Source organism: Peromyscus eremicus, chromosome 4, assembly GCF_949786415.1.
Source record: "Peromyscus eremicus chromosome 4, PerEre_H2_v1, whole genome shotgun sequence".
Lineage (NCBI taxonomy): Eukaryota > Metazoa > Chordata > Mammalia > Rodentia > Cricetidae > Peromyscus > Peromyscus eremicus.
The window spans coordinates 106964023-106979635 of NC_081419.1; the positions used below are offsets into that span (position 1 = coordinate 106964023).

The following is a 15613-nucleotide window of genomic DNA, read 5'->3' on the forward strand; positions in this document are numbered from 1 at the left end:
GAAGAGGAACATGCTCTCAGGAAATCTAGGACCTGCCATGGCATGATGAAGTAACAGAGACGGGTCCAAACCCAGAAAACCACGGAGAAGGAATGACTTACTCATCTGTTCCACCAACTTGAGCATCACTCCCCCAATATGCAGGTCTCCCGACACCCTCAGTGTGATGTTTCTCTGCTGCTTTTCAATGGCATGGTCAACCTGGACCACAAGCTCCCAAGAAGCAGATGCAAAGTCACTGGACGACAGCATTGTGGCACAGGCAGGTGTCTTTAGGGACAAAAACAAGCATAGGTCAGAACGGCAGGGGAAAGTGGAAGGTGCCAGCAGGTTGTCAGAGGAAGGCCATTGCTTTTTTTTATTTATTTTTATTATTTTTTTTTTTCCAGAGCTGAGGACCAAACCAAGGGCCTTGCGATTGCTAGGCAAGCGCTCTACCACTGAGCTAAATCCCCAACCTTGCTTTTTATTTTAAGATTCTTGTTCGAAGAATTCTGCAAGGTTCCTGGTACCTAGATACTAAATTAGGATCCTAACTGTATATATAAAACTTACAAAAATAATCCCAGTTATTTAAAGTTCTATATTTTCTTTTCTCCACTGTGGTATATAATTTCTTTGTCCACATAATGTATCAATCTTCATTTTCCCTTTCTACTGCTTTTTCTGAACTATTTCAACAAAACACAATAAACTATGGCAATCCTCCAGCAATCTTAAAGTTCCCTCCATCTTTACTGAGATATAATTTGTGTGTGATAAAGCATACAGACTTTAATGTAACAGTTTAACACACTTTTGCATGCAAATTATACTTCAATAAAGTCAATTCAAAGAAGCTTTCCATTAAAACCATTTCCCACTGAAATCCTCTTTAGTATCTCTAATACACCTGTGTTATTATATTTATCCCAGTAATATTCATATCTTCTGGTATGAGAAAATATAAAAATTCAGCAAAATAACTGCATATTAGTTATTATCTTACTTTAATGTACACAATGGCATAGGCACGTGACTATAAATTATTGCTGTATATTAGATTTACTTAAGCTATTTTCTTTCCATAGTGTTGGGTGTCTAACCTAGGGCCTTGTGACTTTAGTCAAATGATCTTAGCACTGTGCTATAACTCCCAAAGCAAGTTACTTTTTTAAAGCACACAATAATTGAATCATAAATTACATTGATTAAAAAATATTTTTTGGGGGGGCTGGCACCTTGCAATCTTGCTTCAGCTTCCCAAGTGCTGACGTGACAAGAGTGTGCTGCCACTCTTGGCTCCATATCACTCTTTGTTGTTGTTGTTTTGTTTTTACACATTTTTTGGCAAAAGATTAAAAATCATGAGTGATGGGCAAAAATTTAGTCTTTAAGATAGGGTAGGAAGTTCAAACCCATGATTTCCTCCTAACTGGAGGTGCTTAGGAAAGAAAACAAGCAGAATCTAGACTGAGATGACCTGGTGATTTCGGGAACATCAGAATCCTAAGTAGGCAGGACTTCAACAAAACTTGAGATATTGGCTCAAATGACATTCCTAATCTGGGCTTTTAAAAAGATTTTAACTGAAGGTCATTTAAATGACTGTAAGGAACCCTTTGCACACCACTGTGTAAGACAGCTTATGAGAAGCCCACGCTTCTCAAGGCCTAACTTGAGGGACCCACTGCACTCATTTCCTAAGGCAGCACTTCTGACCATGACCCAACCTCTGGGGATCTTACAGAGGTGTGAGGCAGAGCCAGAGACTCTGAAGCCCAGCCAGCTTCCCGTGGCATGGCTCATACTCTGAGTCACAAGAGCCAAGTGAAAAAAATAGATGTAGGACTCAGTACCCCCTTCAACCTACCAGAGTATGAAGCTGGGTTGGTAATGATGTCTGGGGGCACTGTTTTCATACTAATTGGTGGATAATTAAACCACCAATGTCACACCATGTTCATCTCACGTGGGGTATTTGTAAGCACTAAGTGAATCTCAGAAATACACCAGATACATTAACTACCACAAATCCATAGACCAACCAGTGCAATCTGAACATGCGTTACAGATAAAGGTGTTTTAATTAAATTCAAAAGTTCAGGAGTGTTTTATAATCAAAAGTACCCCCAGGGTGCAGTGTAAGGATGCAGTGGTGTGCCTCTCAACACAGAGGCCTCAGGGTGACTTCTTGCATTCAGTGATTGAACTGGCCTGAACGCTTGCTCCCCTTACCAGCCTGCAGGGGCATTTCTGGTGATGCAGGCACTGTGTATCAGCTACCAGCCCAGCATCAGGTCCTCCACACTCACCAACACTCATTTAAAAATGAGGAGACTTGGGCTGAGGGAAGGCAGGCCACTCGCTGTAAATCCCGTTAAATTCGATGGGGAGCCCAAACGTGAATCCACCCCGCCTTTTACTCTAACTTATCTATCCATCACTCTGAGAAATGTCCTGGGTAATTTTTCGATAACAGGAGGAAACCACATGAATGAAATTCTGGCTTTTAACATTTATCATCTCTACAAAGAGATGAGCAGTGAATAAGAACACCCTCTTCATGGTCAACTTGACATGGAAGGGTTTGAAGAGACTTATGGTCTCCAAATGCTATTTTCCGAGGCTGAGTTTTTAAAATAACGTTTGATACATACATAAACAACTTTATTTTTTAAAAGATGACTTCTTGTTGCTCATTTCCTGGGCCTTCAGACACGCGGTCCTTAGTTTTTCTGACCAGAGTAATTAAAACATTTGTATAGACAATGGGCAGATCCTTTACAATGGAAATTCCTCCTAAAATTAAGACAATCTGGTTTCCCCACATTCCTTTCCTATCTCTCCGGGCCTTCATTTTAGCCTGAAGTTCTCATCCTCAACAAGCTGTTACTTGTGGAGTAAACTTCAGCCAGTGGAAGCGCACCCGAGGAGACCAAAACAGGACTTAAAAGGCACCTTAAGGTCACCCCTCCACCCCACCCCCGACCCCGGTTCAAAGAGAATGCCAGGAAGAAAAGACTCTTAGTTTTGGAGGAAGTCGCGGGGTCCTAGGCGTAAGCTGGTGCCCAGACACCTGCCCCTTGCCCATTAACGACAACCTCCCGAGCTGAACCGAAGAGCTCATTTGCGCGGCCAGATTACTGGGCCCGAGAAGGTGATTACATCCAGACAAAATTATTTCAATTCAACAGCCATTTAACGGCACAGAGCTGCAGAAAAGAAGGGGACAAGGGTCCCAAGTCTCCGCGGTGCGGGATCACAGCCCGGCGATCCCCGCTCGGCCGTCCCAGATCTCACCTGTTATGGAGCCCGCGGCGGCGTCCAGTCTGCAGCCCGCACGTGGAGAGCAGCGTCCCCAGAGCCCGCCTGGGGCGAGCAGGGGTCTCGCGGGACAGCACAAGGCTGCGGTGGGCCGGGTGACGCTACGGGGACCTCGCGACAGCCAGTGAGTGCGCCTGGAGTCCGCCGCCCAGCGCCCAGCACGGTCGGTCCCAGGGCCGCAGCGTCGCGGCGGGCGCAGGCTAGCGCGGCGGGCAGGCGGGGGCACGTCCAGCCCGGCCTGCTAGGTCTTGCTCGCGCGCGGAGCAGGCGAAGGCTGCAGATGCAATAAGGGCTGAAGGGAGCCGCAGGGCTGCTTCTGGCAGGAGCCAAGCAGCCTGGCACACACTCCACCCCTCCCGCCTCCACTTTTATATGGCTTCTCCTGGGCGCCTCCAGGGCTGTGGGTACCCTGAAGCCCTCAGCCACTGGCCCAGGTCGCAAAGCCCAGTCGTTTCTCCTGTCCGCTAGGTACATTCGTCACTCATGCCCGGGGCTCGGGAGATTCCCTTCCTGTCTGCAAGCAGAGTGCTGGACCAAGCCTACCAGACAGGTGGCATGCACAGAGGCGATTCACCTCTGAGTAAGAGGGTGATGTCAGTCCTCCAAAAAGGTGAGGCTCGACAGGAGGAAGCCCCTCCGATCAGACCAAGCTCCAAGCCAAAGGCTGGATCACCCCTGGGGTGGTTCATGCTACTCAGTCATCTGTTACTTTCCTGTTGTATGTACCAGACAGCAGCCTTCCCAGGAAGTGTAGGAGACCTTGGGTAATTAACACAGCCTATCGAACTTCCCCCTCTCCCCCGATAGTGTACACTTGATTGAACGTTTACTGTGTCAGGCCCGGGGCTGGGCTCTGAGGACACAGTGCTTAATAAAGCCATAGTTCTCCAACTGGAAATGAGTAGAAGGACGAGGTGGCAGCCACTCCTTGGGAAACTTTTATGCATCATGCCTCAAACCTCAGGTATTTGCACCAATGAGGTGACTTCTTAAATCGAAAATACTCTGAAATTCAAAGTCACATCTTTGTTTTTGTTTGAACGGCACAATATTTAGGAATTGTTTTGGTTTCTAAGTATTTTAAATTAGGATTGAAAGCTGGGGGTATAGCTCAGTGGTACAGAGCTTTCGTGACACACACAACACTCTGAATTCTATCCCTAACACCTAAATAAATAAACATCACTTGAATTTTATCAACAAATGCAGCAATTTAAGAGCAGAGGGTGCAGTTCAGTGGTAGAGCACTTGTCCCTGAGTTCCTTCCCCAGCAGTAATGAAAGGTATTTTACAATTAAAATAATTAAGAAATTAGGGGATGCAGAGCCGTGGTGGCGCACGCCTTTAATCCCAGCACTCGGGAGGCAGAGCCAGGCAGATCTCTGTGAATTTGAGGCCAGCCTGGTCTACAGAGCGAGATCCAGGGCAGGCACCAAAACTACACATAAAAGTTCTGTCTTGAAAACCAAAAAACAAAACAAATAAAAAAGAAATTAGGGCATGTGCTGGCTAGTTTTTATACCAACTTGACACAAGCTAGAGTCATCTGAGGAAGGAACCTCAAAAAAATGCTTCCATAAGATCTGGCTGTAGGCAAGCCTGTAGAGCATTTTCTTAGTGATTGATGTGGGAGGGCCCAGCCCAATATATATGGGGCCACCCATGGGTCAGTGGTCCTGGGTTCTATAAGAAGACAAGCTGAGCCACACTCTTCCAGGTTTCTGTCTGAGGGTGTGGGGTGGGGCTGGTGGTGGGTGTGTGTGTGTGTAGTGATGTTGTGTTCTTATCCTGACTCCTTTTGATGTTGAACTGAGATACAGAAGTGTAAGTAAAATAAACCCTTTCCTTCCCAACTTGCTTTTGGTCATGGTGTTTCATCATAGCAATAGTAACCCTAACTAAGACAGGGATGTTCCTAATTTAGAACAGTCAACTATAGGGTGGGGCTGTCACCTGACCCTCCTTTTCCCAGGTAAATATGTCCAGACCTTGGTCAGACAGCAAATGTTTACAGACCTTCTTTCGGAAGACTCTGCTTCTGGCAGATTAGAAGTGAGCCCGTGTTCAAGGTCGGCAGTGTGACCTTGAAGGATTAATGGCTCTATTAGTACCAGTGCACATTTTTTATCCTACTGAAAACACCCTGATTGTACTAAAGAATTCAGCTACCTTTAGGCTTTCTTCTTGCTGTTATTTTAAAAATTCATACCGATAACTCCTTGACTCTGATAGGGTTGCATCCCCAAATGCTCATTGTAGGTTGAAAGAATCTTGAGGTAAAAATGAATTTGCTACATATAGCCTCTAAATATAGTTGGTAGCAAAGTATGCCAGAGAGAAGTGGCCCTCTCCCCTATGAGGGTGTGACTGGCTGGCTGCAGTGCCCTGCAACAAGTGAACATGTACAGCCTCAAACTTACAACAACGCTTGTTCTGAACCACTGAACATTGAACTACAATAAATCGGAAAAATAGATCTCCTTCTCAGACGGGTTTTGCCAGTATTTGCACTTCATTTAAATGAAATAGAATAGTATGTATTGTTTTGTGTGTGTCTTGTGATATATTTGTGATTTTCACCCATAGAATGTATCCTAGACTTATGATTTAAAATTTTACCTATCACTTGGTTATTTTGAGTTTTCTGAAACAGGTCTAAGATCATGAGTACAAAATAGATTGGAATGTGCATTCTGGACTTAACATTTCACAGCCTTCCACACACCCATGTCCACACCCACACACACCCACATATATATAAATATAACCATACCCACATATACACATACACACCCCCACATACACACATATACACGCCCCCTTCCCTCCTTTATAACACAAGCAGAGTCAACACTGAGTCTTTCATTAATTAGTTCATACATAGTAATCAGCAGTGAATCTAATTTGCCCATTTGTTTCTTTAGTCAGTGTGTCAGCTAGATGCTGAACTAGATCTGGCAGTACAAACTGAAAACACTCAGTGGCTTATCTTCAGATTTTAAGTGTAATGTGGACGAATAGAAAAGAGATGTTTAATTCTGGCAGGTGTTCAAGGTGGTGGGGCAGGAGAAGAGGCTTCAGAAAGAAGACGATGCCTTTACTTACTGTTCTTTGACAATGTCACACATGTGTACAATGTGTTCTGGTCACAGTTCCTCCCCTAGTACTCTCTCACTTCTACCAAACCCCTTCTTCTTCCTAGGAAGTTCCCCCACTGTTTTCACGTATTTCTTCTCCTTCTCCTTCTCCTCCTTCTCCTTCTCTTCCTCCTCCTCCTCCTCCTCCTCCTCCTCCTCTTCCTTCTTCTTCTTCTTCTTCTTCTTCTTCTTCTTCTTCTTCTTCTTCTTCTTCTTCTTCTTCTTCTTCTTCTTCTTCTTTTCTCTCTCTCTCTCTCTCTCTCTCTCTCTCTCTCTCTCTCTCTCTCTCTCTCTCTCTCTCTCATGTGCTGAGTTTAACAAGGGTTGCTGGCAGGCACACAGGAAATCATGAGCGCAGTGGCCGGGCCATGTTCAGAAGACAGCCTTCTACAGCACTCCTCCCCACCCTCCAGCTCTTACATCCTTTCTATCCCTTTTCTGCCATGTTTCTGGGCAGAAGCATATAAATGTCCCCTTTAGGGCTAATCACTCAGCAGTCACTTATTCTCATTCTTTTGACTTGGCATGAGTTTCTGCATTAACCACTGCAAAAAGAAGCATCTCTGACCGAGACTGAGGGCAGCACTGATCCATGGGTACAAACAGAAATATTTAGAGGGCAGCTTGACAACATGTTTATTTAGCAAAACAGTGGTATGTTCCCTCATAGACTCCTTAGCCATAGGCTTTTGATCAGGTTGACTGTACCAGATATAAATTCCATCCTGTAGGCTTCAAATCCAATCAGCAAGTGGATGGTTACCCCCATAACTATCATGCCACTATTGTTGTACCAGCGAGCACATCTTGCCTGGCTTCTTGGTGATGTAGCATGCAGGGTCTACAGCTGGACAAAACTGTTGATAGCCTCCCTCCCCTAGGAGCCTGCATAGCGCCTTCCAGTACTGTGAAAACTAGCCAGCAAGGAAGACGTCTCCACGTCATTTCCAGCTTGATTTTTGCTTCGCAACTACAGTGTGTGTTGTTTTCAGCACGGGTTTTACCACGTGGTTCTGGTGGGCAACCAAGAACAAGAATGGATTGTATCACTTTGGGGACTTCTGAGCCTCTATGACTCATGATGTATACAGAAGTATCCCGCACTTGGCACTGGGATTTTCATTTGATAACCTACCGGCTTCTAGGAGGAGCATTATTTACCTATTCAGGGCACCTATAGGAGGTGACTGCTGAGACAGAACTTTCAGCTTCAGATGAGATCCTAACAGGCTGTTAAGAAAGACGTGTGTGTGTGTGTGTGTGTGTGTGTGTGTGTGTGTGTGTGTGTGTGTGTGAGATACAATGCACATGTGTGGAGGTCAGAGGACAACTTTCCAGGAGTCTGCTCTCCTTCTATTCATTCTTGAGGCATGGTTTCTCACTGTTTCTGCCATTGTGTTCTCTATGCAAGCTTCTACCCGATTCTCCTGTCTCTGTCAGCCACCACATCCGGCTTTTCTGGTGGGTTCCGAGGATCAAACCCAGGTCATCAGGTTTACATGGCGAGTGCCATCTGACTAGCCCAAGGTTTTCATAACCCTGCTTGAGCCTTCTGGTCTACTGGATGTGCTCTGAAGTTGCCCACTGACTTCGGTGAATTGAGAAAGCTACCTGAGGAGGAAAAAGGTGACACTCCATGCCCAGTTATTCCTGATGGATGGTTTTGCTTGGCAAGATGAATAGGATCTTACTCAATTCACATTTCCACATCAAGATTTCAGCTTAAACATGCTCAGAGTCTGGCAAATAAGCAAGAAATGTAGCAGACACCTAAAGTTTTGTTTTCATGGACCTTGGGATGCACACAAAGGTGGTGTGACCAGTTGTACAGAGTGCATGTTCCACTCTGTGTGAAGATGCAGACTGTGTTTTAATACTGGGGTCCTTTCCACTGGGTGAGTAGCGGACAGTTTTTATGCTCAGGCAAGTTCTAAGAGGTTCTCCTTGCCCCAGTGGAAAGGGCATATCCCATGCATCTACAGGCCCTGAAGGAAGGCCAGTGATAAAGGGACTAACAAGGCTTTCCACAGAGGCCACGCTGCAGCCACCCATAGAAACATGGCTTCTGTCTTCCCCTCTCTTCCCCCTCCTCCCCTTCCCTCTCTCTGGAGCTGTCTCTTACTCCTTTTCACATTGTATCTGTCTTAGTCAAAACATACAGTGCTAATTAAGTCTTCTTCCTACCCCTGATTATGAGTTTTCTTTCCCTGGAATAATAGTTACCTGTTTCTGCAGAAACTTCTTAAGCAAATGACGGGATTCCAGATACCCCGTTATTATACCTTTTGCTTTTCTTCCTTTAGAATATCTTGTTGATTGTCATAAATGTTTTTAGGACTGCCCCTCCCCCCGTCTAATATTTGTGGAAATTCCCATGATTCGATCGCAGTCTAGAGGTAAGAACTCAAATCATCCGATTTCCCTTGTAGCCACGCTCCCCGTTGACTTAGGCTTTTTCATTCAGATACACATAAACAGATAAGAATTTGATTTGGATGAGGGTAGGGTGAGAAAGCAGGATGTGCTTGGGGTTTTCATCCTTCCTGGTAGTAGCAGGGTGACTAACTTCGGTGGCAGTTGTATAATAATGGTGTTTCCCCCTAGAATGTGAGCCTGAAATTCTGTTATAGAAGTGACGTCAGAGCTGGCTGGAGCCAGCAGCAGGCACAGCAAAGTCAACGTCAGATGCATTGCTGTCTTCCTGCTGTCAGTCCTAAAGCATTATTTCAGATGTGGCTTTAGATATCTAGTTCTACCCCTTGCTTGCTGTACCCAAAGATGCTGCATTTTGTGATTAATTGTTTTCCTGCTCAAATAGCTGTAATGGATTCTGTTCTTTGTAACTGATCAGAGTGTGGTATTTAGAAGTGAGGCTAATGGCAGGCACAGCATCACATAAGGGGAGGTGGGGGACAAACATTTCAGACTGGAAAGTGATGACGAGTCCTATTACACGCTTGCTCAAACCATCATATCATTGTGTGTGTGTGTGTGTGTATTTAGTTAAATTCTTTAGTGGGTATGGTGTTACTTATTGTACCATGTATCCATACCCCTGGAAGGAAATGATTCCCCCAGCTCCCAGTTATCATTAACTTCCAGTAGCTCCTCAGCTAGAAGTGGGACTTTATGTTCCCCTTTACCATCCGAGACAGAGTGCTGACCAGCTTTTGATCTTGTCCAGGTCTTGTGCTGGTAACCACAGCTGTTGTGAATTCATGAGTGCAATGGCCACGTCAATGCCAGAAGATGGCATCTCACAATCTTCCTCCCTACCCTCTAGCTCCTCCATTCTTCCCACCCTCTCTTCTATCATGTTCCCTGAGTCTTGAGTGAGGGGTTGGTAGGGATGTTCTTTAAGGCTGAGTGCTCAACAGTCACATATTCTTCTTTTTATTTTTATTTATTTTTCTGAGACAGAGTTTCTCTGTGTAACCCTGGCAGTCATAGAACTCATTCTATAGACCAGGCTGACTTCAAACTCAGAGATCTGCCTGCCTCTGCCTCCCAAGTGCTGGGATTAAAGGCATTCACCACCACCTCCCTGTAATCATTCTTATCACTTTGACCTGTTAGGAAGCTCTGCAATTGACTGCTGCCCACTGAAAAAGAAACATCATTGGCCAAGGTTAAGAGTGGCACTAACTGATGGGTTTAAATACAAATATTTAGAAAGCTGTTTAACTGTGTTGTTCAGTTAGGTTCCTCTTATTTCTGTGACTCCCTAAACCATGGGCTTTTGGTCATATTTACAGCGTCAGGAATGAACTCCCTCCTGTAGAGTGGACCTCAAACCCTGTAACTTTCAAGTTCTTTTGTACCAGTGGGCACAGCTTGCCTGGCATGCGGAGTCCATCATGGGTAAGACTGTTGATGGCTTTTCTCATTGAGTGGCCTGCATAGTACCTTCCAGCACTATAAAAGTTAGCCAGCAGTGGGGTGGGGTTTCTAGCTTGATTTCTCTATGCCATAAAACCAAAGTGTGTGATGTCTTTAGCAATATAGTCTCTCTATCTAGTTTTGTAGGTAACCAATAGGAACGGCAATAACTTCCATTAAGACCCTCTGGAGTCTCTCTGATCAATAACGCATAAGAAGGTATCCTGCATCCAGCATTGTGATTTTTTTCTTAATTAGACATTGTGTCTAGGAACAGTATTGTCCTCCCATACAGGGCCCTCAATTCAAACTCCCTTAACAACATTTCAAATTAGCGTACACAGTTTTGAACGTTCATACGTTCTTCATTTGGTTAACCCTCACCCTCTCTTTCCCCCATCCCCAAAAGTGATTTAAACCTTTCCGCCCTCAGTATTCTCTCCACCACTTCTCCCCCTTATTCCATCTTCATGTAAACCTTTAGCCCCGGCCCCGTATTCTCTCCTGTTTGTCACATGTGTTGTGCTATCCCTAACTCCCTTAAGACCCCCCCCCCCCATCTCATGAGCCCTTTCCAACTTCCTGACCTCACAGACACTCCAAATGAGACATATAAATCTAAATATTCACAGCCAGGATCTGCATATGAAGAAGACCGTGTGGTCCTGGCTTTTCTGGGCCAGGTTACCTCACTTAGTGTAATATTTTCCAGTTATATCCATTTTTCTGTAAATTTCATTTTTTAACATATTTTTGTTTTATAATTTAAATTTTATTTATTTATTTTACAACCATACCCCAGTTCCCCCTTCCTCCTCTCCTTCCATTCCCTCCCCCAGCCTCCCCTCTGCTCCACCCTCCAATCCACTCCATCTCTGTTTCTGTTCAGAAAGGAGCAGGCTTCTCATGGATGTCAACAAAACATAGCATATCAAGTTGCAGTAGGACTAAGTACCTCTCCTTGTATTAAGGCGGGGCAAGGCAACCCAGTGTTTCGGAATAGGTCCCCCAAAGCCACCAAAGCATTAGGGATATCCCCTGCTCCCACTGTTAGGAGTTCCACAAGTAGACCAAGCTACACAACTGTCACACACAGGTTGGTCCAATGCAGTATGACCTAATGACTGTCTGGATTTCCTCAGTGTCTGTGGTTATCTCCCCCTTTTTGTTCCTGACTTTGTTAATTTGGATGCTCTCTCTCTGCCTTTTAGTTAGTTTGGATAAGGGTTTGTCTATCTTGTTGATTTTCTCAAAGAATCAACTCTTTGTTTCATTGATTCTTTGTATTGTTCTCTTTGTTTCCATTTCATTGATTTCAGTCTTCAGTTTGATTATTTCCTGGCGTCTATTCCTCCTGGGTGAGTTTGCTTCTTTTTGTTCTAGAGCTTTCAGGTGTGCTGTTAAGTCACTAGTGAGAGAGTTCTCCAAACTTTTTACGTAGGCACTTAGTGCTATGAACTTTCCTCTTAGCACTGCTTTCATAGTGTCCCATAAGTTTGGGTATGTTGTGCATTCATTTTTGTTGAATTCTAGGAAGTCTTTAATTTCTTTATTTTTTTCCTTGACCCAGTGGTAATTTAGTTGAGAGTTGTTTAACTTCCATGATTTTGTAGGTTTTTCTGTAGTTTCTGTTGTTGTTGAACTCTAGCTTTAATCCATGGTGATCTGACAAGATGCAAGGGGTTATTTCATTTTTTTTTTTTTTTTTTTTGTATCTGTTGAGTGTAGCTAGAGTTTTCCTGCCTGGCCCACAGTCAGGACAAATCTCTGTTACCTGCCAGTCCCACAGCCGCTCAGACCCAACCAAGTAAACACAGAGACTTATATTGCTTACAAACTGTATGGCCATGGCAGGCTTCTTGCTAACTGTTCTTATATCTTAAATTAATCCATTTCTATAAATCTATACCTTGCCACGTGGCTCGTGGCTTACCAGCATCTTTATATGCTACTTGTCTCCTCCCGCCTTCCTATTCTCTCAATTCTCCTCTCTGTTAGTCCCGCCCATACTTCCTGCCTGGCCACTGGCCAATCAGTGTTTTATTTATTGACCAATCAGAGCAATTTGACATACAGACCATCCCACAGCAGTTGAGACTTGCTTTGTGACTGAGTATATGGTCAATGTTGGAGAAAGTTCCATAAGGTGCTGAGAAGAAGGTATATTCTTTTGTGTTTGGGTAACATGTTCTGTAGATATCTGTTAGGTTCATCTGAGTCTGTTAGTTCCGTTATTTCTGTTTAGTTTCTGTCTGGCTGACCTGTCCCTTGGTGAGAGTGGTGTGAAGTCTCCCACCATTAATGTATGGGGTTCAATGTGTGATTTAAGCTTTAGTAATGTTTCTTTTACAAATGTTTCTTTTACTGCCCTTTCATTTGGGATATAGATGTTCAGAATTGAGATATCATCTTGGTAGATTTTTCCTTTGATGAGTATGAAATGTCCTTCACCATTTCTTTTGATTAATTTTGGTTTGAAGTCTATTTTTGTTAGATATTCAGATAGCTATCCCAGCTTGCTTCTTAGATCTTTTGATTGGAAAATCTTTTCCCAACACTTTACTCTGAGGTAATGTTTATCTTTGATGTTGAGGTGTGTTTTTTTGTATGTAGCAAAAGGATGGGTCCTGTTTTCATTTCCATTCTGCTAGCCTGTGTCTTTTTATTGGTGAATTGTCTTTGAAACAGCTCTAGCTGCCCTGGAACTCACTATGTAGAACCAGGCTGGCCTCAAACTCAGAGATCCACCTCCCTCGACCTCCCAAGTACTGGGATTAAAGACATGTGCCACCATGCCTGGCTTAATTCCTGTTATTTTTGTTGTTGTTGGTAGTGTTTGTGTGTGTGTGTTTCTCTTCTTTGAGTTTTGCTGGTGTGAAATTATCTATTGCTTGTATTTTTATGGATGTAGCTAACTTCCTTGGGTTGGATAGATATTGTTTAAATTTGACATTGTTATGAAATGTTTTGTTTTCTCTATCTATGGTGATTGAAATTTTTGCTGTGTATAGTAGTTTGGGCTGTCATCATGGTCTCTTAGAGTCTGTAAAACATCTGTCTGGGCCCTTCTAGCTTTTAGAGTCTCCATTGAGAAGTCTAGTGTAATTCTGATGGGTCTGCCTTTATATGTTACTTGGTCTTTTTCCTTTGCAGCTTTTAATATTCTTTCTTTATTCTGAATGTTTAGTGTTTTAATTATTATGTGATGCAGGGACTTTTTTTCTGGTACAGTCTATTTGGTGTTCTGTATCTTTATTCACATGTTGAGTCCCCTAGAACTGAAGTTACAGACAGTTGTGAGCCATCATGTGGGTGCTGGGAATCAAACCCCGATCCTCTAGAAGATTATCCAGTGCTCTTAACTGCTGAGCCCTCTCTCCAACCCCTTCTTGTGCCTTTATAGGTATGTCCTTCTTTAGGTTGGGAAAACTTTCTTCTATGATTTCATTGAATATATTTTCTGGACCTTTGAGCAGGGATTCTTATCCTTCTATTCCTCTTATTCTTAGTTTTGGATTTCTCATAGTGTCCCAGATTTCCTGGACATTTGTGTTAGGAATTTTTAGATTTAACATTTTCTTTGATCAGTGAATCTATTTCCTCTATTGTATCTTCAATGCCTGAGATTCTCTCTTCCATCTCTTGTATTCTGTTGGTGATGCTTGCATCTGTAGTTCCTTTTAGTATACCCAGATTTCCATTTCCAGCATTTCCCCAGTTTGTGTTTTCTTTATTGCTTCTATTTCCATTTTAGGTCTTGAACCATTTCCTTCTCCTGTTTGTTTGTTTGTTTTCTTGGCTTTCTTGGCATTCTTTAAAGGATTTATTGATTTCCTCCAATTTTTTGTTTGTATTTTCCTCAATTTCTTTAAGAGATTTTTTTCATTTCCTCTTTAAGGCCCTCTATCATCTTCATAAAGTTATTTTAAGGTTGTTTTCTAGTGCTTCAGCTGCATTGGAATATTCAGGTCTTGCTGTCATTGAATATCTGGGCTCTGCTGGTGCCATGTTGCTCTTTCTACTATTGATTGTGTTCTTACACTGGTATTTAAGCATCTGGATTTGGGGTGGTTATAGGTCTAGGTGTTGATTCCTGTGTTTGTCTTTGTTGCATGTGTATTTTGTTTATTGGTTTCTGTTTCCTCTCTGGTCTTTTGGCCCAAGTGGCCAAGGATTCTGATGACTAGGGAGTCTTCAGGTCCAGTAGGATATCTCCACTGGGGTTTTTGAGGCCTTGGGTCCCTAGATCTGGCTTGGCCTCTGGTAAAGCCTAAGTCTTCTTCTGAAGTTGTAGGCCAGAATATGGAGCCCAGAGGAAGGGGTGCTGTTGGGGGATGTTGGGTGGGCTTTAAGGAGTGTTATCAGGTAGCAGGCAGTGTCTTATCCCTAGGACCAGCTTGGCCTCCAATAAAGTTGCAGGTGCTGTGAGCCAGAGTATGGAGCCCAAGGGAGGAGTGCAGCCTGGGGTTGTAGGGAGGACTTTAAGAAGTGCTGAGGAGGGGAGGGTGGGAGCGTGGAGGTGTGTGTCTTACCTGGGGTCCCTAGGACCAGCCTGGCCTCCCGTAAAGCTTCTGGGGCTGTGGGCTGGAGTATGGAGCCCAAGGGAGGGCGTAAATTTCATTTTTTATACAGCTGAATAATATTCTATTGTGTACATGCAACATATTTTCATTATCCACTGTTTGTTGATAGGCATCTAGACAGATTCCTTTTTCTAGTTGGTGTGACTAGAGTAGTGACAGCATATGTGATATTGGAGACAGATGCACATTGCAAGTTGAATGAGGCAGTAATATTAGTGAGAATGGTAAGGAATGTTTAGGATGTTGGTTCATAATAATGGCTTCTTGCCTGTAGCAGCAGAGACTGGTGTACTTGCCACTTTTTACAGCTGTGATAAAACAACAAGGAAACTTGTAGTAGAAGGAGTTGATTTGGGGTTAAGTTTCCAGAGGGTTAGAGTTCATGATGGCAGAGTGAAGGCATGGGGGCAGGAGCAGGAAGCTGACGGTCCAGATCTTAACTGTAAGCAGGAAAAAGGGCAACCTGGAAATGGCAGACTCTTTCAACTTTCAAAGCCCACCTCCAGTGACACAGTTCCTCCAATAAGACTATGCCTCCTGAGCCTCCCCAAACAATACCATCAATTGGGGACCAAGTGTTCATATATGCCCAAGACTATGGGATGTCTCAATCAAACCACCACAATTTGTAAAGCAGATATGCCAAGACCAGAGCCCACAGCTGATGAAAAGAGATGGGAGAAACTGCACTTTGCTGGGAAGGCTTTT

General features: G+C 43.8%; 1 protein-coding gene across 1 annotated transcript in view; it reads right to left on the minus strand.

Annotated features, from left to right (window-relative positions):
* Fermt1 (FERM domain containing kindlin 1) overlaps positions 1-266 on the minus strand; it is a 39119-nt gene extending 38853 nt beyond the window's left edge. Inside the window, exon 1 of the mRNA XM_059259598.1 lies at positions 102-266. Coding sequence (XP_059115581.1) covers positions 102-252 — 151 coding nt within the window. The 5' untranslated portion in view covers positions 253-266. The remainder of the gene's footprint in view (positions 1-101) is intronic.
* Positions 267-15613: the final 15347 nt, after the last annotated feature.